This window comes from Dictyostelium purpureum (assembly GCF_000190715.1).
Source record: "Dictyostelium purpureum unplaced genomic scaffold DICPUscaffold_491, whole genome shotgun sequence".
NCBI lineage: Eukaryota > Evosea > Eumycetozoa > Dictyosteliales > Dictyosteliaceae > Dictyostelium > Dictyostelium purpureum.
The window spans coordinates 7,501-20,083 of NW_003519825.1; the positions used below are offsets into that span (position 1 = coordinate 7,501).

The 12,583-nt window shown below is 23.3% G+C and overlaps 3 protein-coding genes across 3 annotated transcripts in view; 2 read left to right on the top strand and 1 right to left on the bottom strand.

The window, feature by feature from the left end:
- DICPUDRAFT_99826 (uncharacterized protein) overlaps positions 1-2,522 on the top strand; it is a gene marked incomplete at its 5' end in the record, with an annotated part of 3,364 nt that extends 842 nt beyond the window's left edge. Inside the window, one exon of the mRNA XM_003293960.1 lies at positions 1-2,522. This exon is cut by the window's left edge and continues 257 nt beyond it. Coding sequence (XP_003294008.1) covers positions 1-2,426 — 2,426 coding nt within the window. The 3' untranslated portion in view covers positions 2,427-2,522.
- A 1,815-nt stretch (positions 2,523-4,337) lies between these two features.
- On the top strand, positions 4,338-6,050 carry DICPUDRAFT_84515 (uncharacterized protein; the record flags this gene model as incomplete). The annotated part of the gene is made up of 4 exons (XM_003293961.1): positions 4,338-5,303; positions 5,374-5,642; positions 5,713-5,843; positions 5,986-6,050. 4 exons carry the CDS (start codon positions 4,338-4,340, stop codon positions 6,048-6,050), a joined length of 1,431 nt encoding a protein of 476 aa, XP_003294009.1.
- A 1,625-nt stretch (positions 6,051-7,675) lies between these two features.
- Positions 7,676-10,992, bottom strand: DICPUDRAFT_95946 (uncharacterized protein). Its single transcript, XM_003293963.1, has 3 exons — positions 10,914-10,992; positions 9,488-10,573; positions 7,676-9,407 (listed from the first exon to the last, which is right to left on the bottom strand). Exons 2-3 carry the CDS (start codon positions 10,255-10,257, stop codon positions 7,781-7,783), a joined length of 2,397 nt encoding a protein of 798 aa, XP_003294011.1. The 5' UTR covers positions 10,258-10,573; positions 10,914-10,992; the 3' UTR covers positions 7,676-7,780.
- Between the last annotated feature and the right edge of the window lie 1,591 nt (positions 10,993-12,583).

The following is a 12,583-nucleotide window of genomic DNA, read 5'->3' on the forward strand; positions in this document are numbered from 1 at the left end:
TAGCATTTACTGACTATGAATCAAAACATCAACAATCACAACACCACCTTTATAATCATCAGCATCATCTTCAACAACAACAACAAAATTCACGTTCATTGGTACCTCAAAATCAAACATTTGGTGACACTGCTGTAGATGTAGCATCGGATATAGCCAAAGAAGTAGCACAAAAACTTTATTATTTTGGCGATATTGGCAGAAAGAAAGTATCTAGTTATTTATATCCTGAAGATAGTTCACTTTCAAATCAATTAGCTCAACCACAGTTAGGATTGGTACAGGATAAGCCAAATGAAAATTGTGTAATTGTAATTTATGACTTTATAAAGAAAAAAGTAGTTACTCTTATTAAACCTCCACATAGCCATCCAATATCTTATTTAGCTTTCGACCCAACTGGTACGATTTTATTCACAAGCACAACTGAAGGTACAAAAGTAAACACCTATCAAATTATACCATTTACCAACTCATTAAACATTTCATCACCAATTGTACATAGCGCAAATAAAGATAGTGGTGTTGGTAGTAAAGATTGTAGTAATAAAGACAGTATAGTTATTGTAAATAATAATAATGTTGGTGGTTCAAATAGCAGTAGTGCCAATAGTGGCAATATTCCCAATGAACAATTATATAGACACATTTATATTTTAAAACGTGGTATCACCAATGCCTCAATTCAAGGAATCGTTACAAATGAAACATGTAAATGGGTAGCCTTAACAACCTCTAGAGGCACAACCCATATATTTGCAATTAACCCACTCGGTGGAGAGGTAGATATTCATACTCATATAACCCGTAGTCCAAATACAAAAAGACCATATGATTATTATTCATCAGTACTTAATTTAACTCCATCACTTTTAACTATCAATGCTATGGACCGTATTAAATTAGGAAATGACAATGAAGAATCAAGTGTAACCAGTAATATGTGTGGTGGTAATGCCTGCTTTATTGAATCAAATTCTCAAAATCTCGAAAAACTTTTTGTTGTTAGCCCAACCGGACAATTGATCCTCTACGAGCTTAGACCCCAAAAGCCTCCTCTCTCATCAGAGATGGCTGAAAACACCTTATGTCTTTCTTTGACCCCAGTTGCTGAATGGGATGTCTGCAGAAAAACCAGGTCACCCGAATACAAGTCCCATTTAATTCCATACACCCTAGAAGATTTCAATGATCAAATAAATAACAATAATCAATCACAGCTTTTAAAGGTCGATGCTGAAGCAAGATGGCTTTATAATGTTGAAATTATTACTCATAGTCAAGATATTAGAGCTATTTGGGGTGTACCTCAATTTACTTTTAGATCATCATCATCCTGTGAACCATCTTCAGCCCAATCCTCATCCTCAAATAGTAGTAATGTAAATGGAGTTTCATTTTTTGATCAAGATTATCCAACAGGTGAGGCTATCAAATTTGAAAAAAGAAAAAATATATCACCAAGAATTCAAGATGGCAGTTTAAATTATTTAGGTTCTTCTCCAAATAGCTTAGATGACTACAAAGCAACATCATTTGATAATAATTATTTTGTAAATATTAAAGACGAAGATGATATAGAAATTATTGAAAAATTAAATGAAGCTATAAAAACTCCAATTACAAAAACAACAACAGTCCCAATAGCTATAAATAATAATAATAATAATAGTAATAATAGTAGTCATAATGGTAGTTTTGGTAGTAATAGTGGTAGTAATAATAGTCGCTTAGTAGGTCCTCCTTTATCTATTAATAATAATAATAATAATAATAATAATTTTAATAATTTTAATAATACTTTAAATGGTACTATTATTAATAATACTCATCCTGCTGGATATATAAATAGTAATAATAGCTTTAGTAATCCAATTGACACAGATGCATTATATATAAATAGATCATTCTCATTCGATGAAGATGATGAAAAAGATTTAATTCCAAATCCAATAACAGCAGGTTTAAAATATAATGACTCAAATAGTAGTTTAGGTAAATTTGGTAGCAACAATAACTTAGGTGGTTTGGGTATGGATGACGATGATGATTTTCCTTCTTATCCAGCTTTAGCTAAAACAGAAAATAAATTTACTCCACCAATTATTATAGAAAATCACAGCGATAATATAGTTAAACTACCTTTAGATAATATTGGCAAAAATAATAAAAATAATAGTAACAGTGGATCATCTACTACTACTACAACTACATCTACTCAATCACAGCCAATTCCAATTGTTAAAAAGTCCTCATCATCTTCGTCGTCATCTTCCCCAAAAGAATCAAATAACAAAAATGAAACCGATCAAACTTTAGCTGGTAGTTTCTCTTCATCCTCTTCAACCCAATCTGCAACTTCACCTTCTTCTCCAAAACCAAATTTATCTTCACCTCCAAAATCATCATCAAAAAAAAAGAAATAAAATATAATAAATAATAAATATAGAAAAAAAAAAAAAAAAAAAATTTTAATAAAAACTATTATAATTCACCATTTGAACAGCAAAAAAAAAAAAAAAAAACTGAATTATTGTTGGTTTAAAAATAATTTATTTAAAAAAGAGATTTCGAAAAATCATCAAACGTGGTTCATTAAATTATAGTTTTGCAAGATTCATTTTATACATTAAGAACTATCTAGATCGACTAGTTGTCGGTTTAAAAAAAATTAAAATAAAAAAAAATATAATCTTTTTTTATTTTTTTTTTAATATTTTTTTTTTGATATCTTTTTTTTTTTTACCGTTAGTGTGTTTATTTTAAGAATTTTCTCTTCTCACACAATATTAATATATCAACAAAACAAATATTTTTTTATTTGTAAATTAATGATTTAAAATAAAACTAAAATATTATTTGAAATTTAAAATCCAATCAAAAATCATCAAAAAAAAACTAATATCTTTTCATACAATTAAAAATAATTGTTAATAAACAACCAGATATACTTTTTTTTTTTAATTTTTTTTTTTATTTATTTTTATATATTAAAGTTTCTTTCATTCATTTTTATTGTTTTTTTTTAAGTATCTTTACATCAAATAAATAATATCTTATATTTTATATATATAGGGTAAGTAAAAAAAAACCTTTGATCTGTGTTTTTTTTTAATTTAAATTTAAATTAAATTCTATAATAAGATAATTTAATATGGAGAAAAATTAAAAAAGATAACAACAATTACCCCACTATAATAAATAAAAATAACCCTCTCACTATATAATTTATTAAAAAAAAAAAAAGAAATGTTTTATTTATTTTTATTTTTATTATTATTATTATTATTTTAATTCAAAGTGAAATTTACCCACACACACACATAAAAAAAAAACTCACACATATGACAAACACTATTATAAATATTATAAACATTATAATTTTTTTAAATTTTTTTTTTTTTTTTATGTATTAAAAGTATTTTTTTATAATATAAAATAAACTTTTATATTTTAATATAATCAAAATTATTATAATTTTTAATTAATAATATTTATTTAATTATATATAATAATAATATAAAAAAAAAAAGAAAAGATTAAAGATTAGATTCACTTTTTAATTTATTTTACTTTATTTTTTTAATTTTAACACTTTATTTTATATGTAAAATTAGTAAGTCACTAATCTATGTTTTTTCCCTTTTTCTATTTTTTGTGTTATATATATTCATTATTATATAAATTTTATAAATAATATATTACTTTTACTACAACAAACTATAACCACATAAACTCACTTAAAAAATGTAGTTTCCAAATAAAAAAGATATCAATTAAACCGTACACATTTATACTACATATTCCAATTTTTTCTTTTGTCTATATCCTATTATAAATTTTAATTTTAAATTATTTATTTATTATTATTTTTTTTTTAAAAAAAAAAAAAAAAAAAAAACAACTTAAATTTTTTATTTGTTATAGTGTTGATATGATATCACTAATATATATAAAAGATTAAATTCAAACAATACTAATAATATTAATATTTTTTTATTGTTGGTTGGAATTAATAGACAATAATTTTATTTATAAATTTATATATAACAATAGCGATAATATAAAAATAATAAAAATAATTTTTATAATAATAATAATAAAAAATCATTTTTGTAAATATAGTACAATAAATTCTATTTTTTTTTTAAAAGATTTTTTTTCTTTTTCCTTTATTTCTATTGTTTTTTTTTTTATTAATTTTTTATAATTTTTTTTTAATTGTGTTTATATTATTAAAAATATTTGTTTACCTTTTTTATTGAAAAAGAATATTTATATTAATACATTTTAAATTCATTTTTATATTATAGTAAATAATACTTTTTATAAAAAGAATGGAAGATACAATTAATAATAATATTTTAGAAGAAAATGAAAAACATATTATTCAAAACGAACAACCACAGGAACATGATGATGGTGCAAGTTTAAAAAATGAAGAATCAACAGAAATTTTAGAGGAGGAACCAAAAAACCTATTAATTAGTTTATTATCAGAGTTAAAGATTGGTGTCGATTTGTCTAGAGTACCATTACCAACATTTATTTTGGAACCAAGATCATTATTAGAGAAATTTACAGATTACATGATTCATGGTGATATATTATGTGGTATATGTAAAGTGGCAACACCATTAGAAAGAATTCAAATAATCACCAAATGGTACCTATCAGGTTTCTACTTTAGACCCAAAGGAGTAAAAAAACCATACAACCCAATATTAGGAGAGATATTTCGTTCAAAATGGGAATTCAATGCTGCAAACAAAATCAATAATAATACTAATAATGATAATCATAATAATAGTAATATAAATAGCGGTAGTGGTAGTAATGATTCTGGTACATTAAATACAAGTAGTCAAGCTATATTAGTTGCAGAACAAATATCTCACCATCCACCTGTATCATGTGTTTATATCTCAAATAGAAATGATGGCTATACAATGAGTGGTGTTATTAACCCACGTTCAAAATTTTTAGGCACATCAATGGCGGTCATTGTTGATGGGAGTATCACTTTATCTCTCTTAGAACTTCAGGAAGAATATGTAATAACATTCCCAACTGCATGTGCAAGAGGTATTATATTTGGTACTCTATTAACCGAAATCGTAGGCCCTGCAACCATAGTATGCAAAAAAACAAATTTAACAAGCGAAATGGAATTTAAAGCAAAATCAATGTTTAGAGGTGAATATAATGTTGTATCTGGTAAAATAAAATTAAATAATGAAACAACTCATAACTTTACTGGTAAATGGGATAAAAAGATTGAAATTACACAAGCAAAAAAAAAGGTATTATTTAGATTTTGTTTTTTTTTAAGTTATATTTATATTAATAGATTTTATTTCAATTTTTTATTAGGGTTCAAGTGAAATCCTCTGGGATTGTAGCGCAGTAAAAAAGAATAAAACTATTATAAGACCAATTAATCAACAAGAAGAGTTTGAATCACAAAAACTATGGCAAAAAGTAACCCAAGCAATTTTAAATAAAAATCAAAAAGATGCAACTGTAGAAAAAAATAAATTAGAGGATGACCAAAGAAAAAGAGTTAAAGAAAGAAAAGATACTGTTTGGGAACCAAGATTATTTAAAAAAATTGGTGACCAATGGGTTTATAAATATGCAAAGTAAATATCTTTTTTTAATTGCTATCTAATTTAAAAATAAAATATTAATAGTTTTTTTTTTTTAAATTAGTACAACACTTTATCAACAAGGTGAACCTAAAGAAATTGAAACAGAAGGTATTATATATTTTGAAGGTACTTCAATCGAAAATTTAAAGAATAAAGTCGAACCTTGTGGTGCAAGTGAAAATGAAATTTCGAGTTAGTTTATTAGTTATAAATTATAAAATTCTTGTAAAAAACAAAATAAAATCCTAAAAAAATAATATATAATATTATTTTTCCGCTCCAATTTATCTTTTTTAAATATATAATTTTTTTTCAATAATATAATATTTTATAGTTTTTTTAGAAGTGAAGGTTATAAAATGTTACTTTATTGATCCCTATTTAAATCTAATACAATGAAATTTTTTAAAAATCCAAATATAAATGATAGAATTTTGTTTATTATTTTAAAAATAAAAGAAATTGATATGTATTTTGAGGTGAGAATTTAGTTAAATAAATGTTTGGATATATACTTGGCATATACTCGAAGGTATTTGTCATTTTTCAAGTAGATGTTGTTTTTTATTTTGATTGTTCTGGTATTTGAGTGTTTCAGATCATTTGAATGTCATTGAAATTTAAAGGTAATATAATTGCAATTTAATCAATTATTTTTTGAAAAATTTTGTGCATGCTGATATCCAACTTTAGTATTTTTTTAAAAGTGAAAAAAAGTTATCACTTAAGTCTTCAAGCTTAAGAGCTCAATTTTTTTTTTTTAAAAGTGAAGATGATTCTTAATGATACAATGTATCATCAGTTTGTTTATTGTACTTTTGTTTTTGTTTGAGTTTTACCACTGCATACAAGTTGGGCACGGTAACACCAATTCATGTGGGATTCTGAAAACTAGCTGAAACTGGTTTTAGAACCCGGAGCGGTAACTTGTAGGAAATTCGTTCGACCACTTGGCTATCATTGTTCCCCCGGCTTATCTATCCTTGATTAGCTAAAAAAGGCAAAAATCAACTTTAAACACCGGGAAGATGAAACCTCGTTTTGAAAAACCTATATGCGCATGCTGGGAATCGAACCCAGTTCGCATCCGTGGCAGGGATGCATCATACCACTAGACCACATGCGCTCTTTTATGGAAAATAAAATTTTCTACTTTATACGGTTTTTTTCTTTTTTAAATCGGGAATTTTTTTTCTGTTCTTCGATCCCATGGGTCAATAAAAACTTTAAAAAAAACAAATCAAATTCTTAAAAATTATCATCAAAATATTAAAAGATAATTAAATTTTAAAATAATTTTTACCAAAGGTAGATTTTGGAAAAATATTAGAAAATTTTATTTTAATTAATTTACTAATTAAAAAATTTATAAAAAAAATAAAAAAATTTTTTTTTTAAATTTTTTTTTTAATTTTAAATTTTTCAACAATAGAAAATAATTTATTAAATTTTTAATTATTAATATAAAAGAAATTTCTCATAAATAATAAATCATACATTCAATATTTAAATAATTTTTTTTATTTTTAAATTATATTCAAGATGGATAATATATGTAATAATTGTAATGAAAAGGGACATTTTTCAATAAATTGCCAAAGTCTAAAATGTAAATGCGGTCACATAGAAAAAGATATAAGAAACTTTTTATGCAGTCATTGTAATAAACTAGGTCACACGGAATTTTATTGTCCAAAAAGATTTGAAGCTAGTCAAATAGAAAATGAATGCAAATACTGTAATGAAACAGGCCATATCGAAACGGATTGTATTTTAAAAAATTTTAAATGCAACAAATGCGGGGAAATTGGCAACTTTTTAAAAAGAAAATAAATAAATTTAAATATAATTAATTTTTTTTTTATAATTTAAATTTTATTTTTTTATATTATTAAAAATGAAAGCAAATTTGTAAATTATGATTTACAAAAAAAAAAAAACCATAACTCCAATTAATTGAAAAAAAAAAAATTATTTATTTTATTTATTTAATAATTTAATTATTATTGTTTTTTTTTTTTTTTATATATATATATTTATATTGTTAAAAAAAAATAACCAATTTAGAAAATATTGTTTTTTTTATATATATTTATTTAAAAAAAAAATATATTTTTATAGTTATTTTTTTATTTTTTTGAGGTAATTAATCGAATCCAAGAGTTCATTTCTCTTTGACTATCGGCGTTTATAATACAAGTATTTGTGTTTTTTGATGCTTTTATCATTTTTTCTTGAAGTTTTAAAAATGATTCTAAATTTTTCTCATACTGTTTATCTTTTTCAGATTTATGTTGTGGAGTATGAGGACGTGATGATGATGATGAGGTAGATGATACAGAATTTGGAGTTGATGAGGCAGATGATGCTATACCACTTGAGGGTGAGTTAATAGAATTTGGAGTTGTTGTTGTATTATTACTTGTTACAGATGATGAGGAAGAATTTAAAGAATTTGAATTTGATGATACAGAATTTGGTGTTGAAAATGTTGAAATACTTGAAGATCGAATTAAAGATGATGATGAAACAGTTTTAAAATAATTTGGTCTTGGTTGTGTTAATGAATGATTTACAGCTGCACCATTACTAACTGTAGCAGTGTTGGATGGTGATGGTGATGGTGGTAATGTGGAGTTTGTGGAGGTTTGGTGCATAGTATTAAAATTTGGGTTATAGTTTGTATGTTTTGTTGGTGGTGGTCTGTGTAATGTTTGGGTTCCGTTTCCAAGATTCTTTAATTTACCTTCAACATCCATATCTTTACCATTCTTTGAACGAAGGTAACCCTTTTTGGTTGGGTCATAATTTTGGTCATAAGACATTGGTGATGTTGAAGATACTGAAGATGATGGTGAAAGTTCGTCTTCAAAATAGTTTGTTGCTGATGAGGTTTCAGAAAGAGTATCTAAAGAGCTAACACTATCAGTATCCAATACCTCTTGTAAAATATCAATTCTGTGGTTATCACTTCCAAATCTATCGACAGCACTATCCCAAAAATGTATCTCTTTCTTTTGTTCCTTGCCAAATTGAGCCAATTGTTGAAGTAAAGCTTGAGGATTAAAACTATTACCATTAGCACCATTCTTTTGACTTGATTTTAAAAGAGTTTCTAGTGTGATTGGTGGAGAACTGTGGTTAAGTATAAAACAATTCTTTTTTCCTTTAATTTCTTTCTTTGATGTAATTACAGTATCTGGTCTTAAATAACGTACTGGAGAGCTATCTGTTGGTTTTCTAAAAAAGTATAAAGTACCATCTGAAAGAACACACCATTTTCTACTCCATTTATCTGTAACCTTGCCTTTAACCCTTATATTTAGCCAACCCTTTTTAACAGCATATGGGAATAGGGTGCCAGATGGATTCATCTTAATTTCGTCTACTAATATTCTATCGTATATATCTTCTAAAAACTCTGAAGGTAAATCTTTACCACCATTAATCTTTGAAAGTGATTTTACAAATTTTGGTTTGGTCATTGTTGGTTTGACAACTGGGTTGTGAGAATCGGTATTTAATAATATAATTGCAAATGCTAATGTATAAACTGTATCTGGATCTGCAAAACCTATATGAACGTTATCTTTATAATACTGATTTGCGAATCTTTGAACTATTCTGTCAATTTTTTGTGCTTCTCCTGGTAATCTAAATGAGTATAAGAGTTGTCTTAAACTCATATCAAAATCTAAGTCCTTAAAATTAAATCTTGAAATTAATGACTCTAATGTTGAAATGCAAAATGGATCGCTAAATTTTTAAAAAAAAAAAAATATATGTTAGTTTGTAATTCTATAATTTATATAATACCCAGTTATAAAGATACTTACATATCACCTAAATAATCACCAATCGATTTTTTATTTAATAATGGACATTCGTGTAAAAATTCTGCGACTGATTCTGGAGTTTTTTCTAAAAACTTATTTTGAATAAAATAGTCAACACCTTTTTTAGGTTTTTCATTAAATAAATTTACACCTGCCATTACTAATGAATCAATTGCATCTTGACTCATTGTACTACTAATAATTGGTATTGGTTCATTAATTTCTGGTATATTATTTTTACTATTATTGCTACTATTATTTTTATTGTGATTATTTTCAGTTTGATGTGGTGATGATGGTTGTACTTCTTCTTCACCTAGTATCACTTGAGATGACGCCAATTTATTATATTCTGATAAGTGCTCTATTAAAATTGAGCCACGTTTTAAATCTGACTTATCCATTTGATTCATTTTACTCTTTAAATCTGACCAACTTGCTTCGACTTGTGGCTTTTGTGATGATAAATAAGTAGGTTTATTTTCAATTGGAGGCATTGGAGGTTTAACTTTAGTTACTGTAGTGGTTGTAGTGGTTGTTGTGGTTGTTGTCGAAATATCTTGTCCACCTTGCTTATCACTATTATTATCAACATTACTATTATTATTATTGTTACTATCTTCATAATTATTTATTTGCTCTTCCTCTTCTACTGATTTCTCATTATTACTATTCTCTTCTTCGTTTATATCACTACTGACATCTTCTATGTGTATCATAACTTTTTCTTGAACTGAGAGATTTTCAATATGAATTGATGTATCCGTCATTATTATTTATATTATATTATTAATTATTATTATTTATTATTTATTTAATTATTATTATTACTATATATTATTTATAAACTATAGTTTATAAAATATTTTATTAAAATATTTTTAAATAAAAAATTAAAATAAAATAAAAAAAAAAACAATTATATTTATTTTTTTTTTTATTTTTTGTTGGGAGTGGTGGGTGTTATTATATTATATTTAATATTATTATTAATATTATTTATTTTTTTATAACATTTAAATTTACAATTTTATTATAAAATAGAAAGTTGGATGAAAAATGTTTTCTATATGTTTAAAAAAAAAAATTAGGTTAGAAGGAAAATTTATAGGTTAATCACAAAAATTGATGGAAAGAAAAAAAATAAAAAAATAAAATAAAAATTTTTTTTAAAAAATAAAAAAAAAAATAAAAAAAAAATAAATAAAATAAAATAAAAAAAAACTATATTTTTCTCGCAAAAAAAAAAAAAATCACATTGATTAAAAATCCTCCAAAAACAAAAAAAAAAAAAACAAATGGATAGGCTATTGTATAACTACTAATGATTTGAATAAATACATTATTAATTAATTAATTATATTTGAATATTTTAATTTATTTTTTTCTTTGAATTTATACACACTTTAGATTTTTAGATAAAAAAAACACATAATAATTTTTTTTTTTTTTGATTGATTATTTGTTTTTGTATATATCTATTTTAAATTATTTTATTTGTTAAAGATAGATTTAAAAAATTTAAAATAATAATATTAAAAAAAATAATAAAAAAATAGTTGTCATTTTTATTATTTTAAAAAAAAATTTTATTTTATTATTTTTTTTATGTTTTATTTTATCTCAAAACAATCACACCCCAACACACATGGAAATTTTAATTTTTTTTTTTTTTTTTTTTTATAGTGTACTGTACCTTTTGGTGTACAATTATGTTTAATGTGTTGTTTTGAATTAAAGTGAGGATGTATATGTCTGTGTGTAAGTGTGTGTGTGTATATGTATGTGGTGTGTGGATTTTGTATAAAAGATTGTTATTTCAAATAACCAATTTTTTAAAAGAACCACAAAGCAAAAAATAATTGAATATTTCATTTAAATTGCTTTTCATTATTTTAATTATTTGGAATGTTGTCTAATTTGAATATTGTTGATTAATTTTTCTATAAGGTAGTGGTGTAAATACAAACACACAAACGACCCATGATGAGTTTTATTTGTGCGAGAAATAAATTAAATGTGTGTTTTATGTGTGGGTGTGTACTTATTAAAAATGGTTAATTTTGTGATTGACATTAATGATGATGTGTTGATTTAGTTGTTTTTATTTTTCTTTATGAAAAGGTATGGAATATATAATAACTGTATATTTGATTTTAAAATTAGCGTGATCCGTTGAGAAAACAAATAATCTTCTAATAATTAAAAATTACACATTTCCTTTTTAAAATAACTAAAAAAAAAAAAATATTACAAAAAATTGATAAAAACATAAAAAATGTACAATATATTTAAAACTGTTGTTTATGTTTTATAAAATTAAAAAACTATTTTTTTATTTTATTTTTATTTATTTTTGACATTGTTGGTGGATAATAAAAATCTTTATTAATTAAAACTTTCATTAAATTATTGAAAATATTAAAATGAAATGATAATAATTATTATAACAAATTATAAAAAAAAAAAAAGAAAAAAAAACCTTTATTGAACACAAAAATTGAATCTGTACAATAAAATAAGAACACTTTGGTTTAAAATAAAAATGATTATTATTAAGGGTAAAATTTTTTTTATTATTATAATACAAACAGCAAAAACAAAAATAAAACCAAATAATAAATTAATTTATAATAAAAACTAAATTTTTTTTTTTTTTAAATTTACATTAAAAAGAATTTCTATAATTTTAAATAAATAAATATATAATTAAATAAATAAATGAATAATTTTTGATTGTGATTTATTATAATAATTGAAACAATAATTTTTTTTATTTTTTTTTTTAAAAAAGTGTATTTTAACGGAAAAAAAATAATAAAATAAAAATTAAATAAAATAAAAAAATTTTTAAAAAAAGGTTGCACACACTTATTTTGATCTTTATTTTCCAAAAAATGATATTACCTAAAAATCAAAATAAAATTTATAAAAAGAATCTGTATGTAAAATTAGAATTTAAATTATATAGCAATAAAACTATTTTTATTTTAATGATGGTTTTTAGGGTTTTACTGAAAAAAAATAAATAAATAATGATTATTATTTAAAATATATATATATAATTATAATATAAATGTTAATATTTAAATTTTA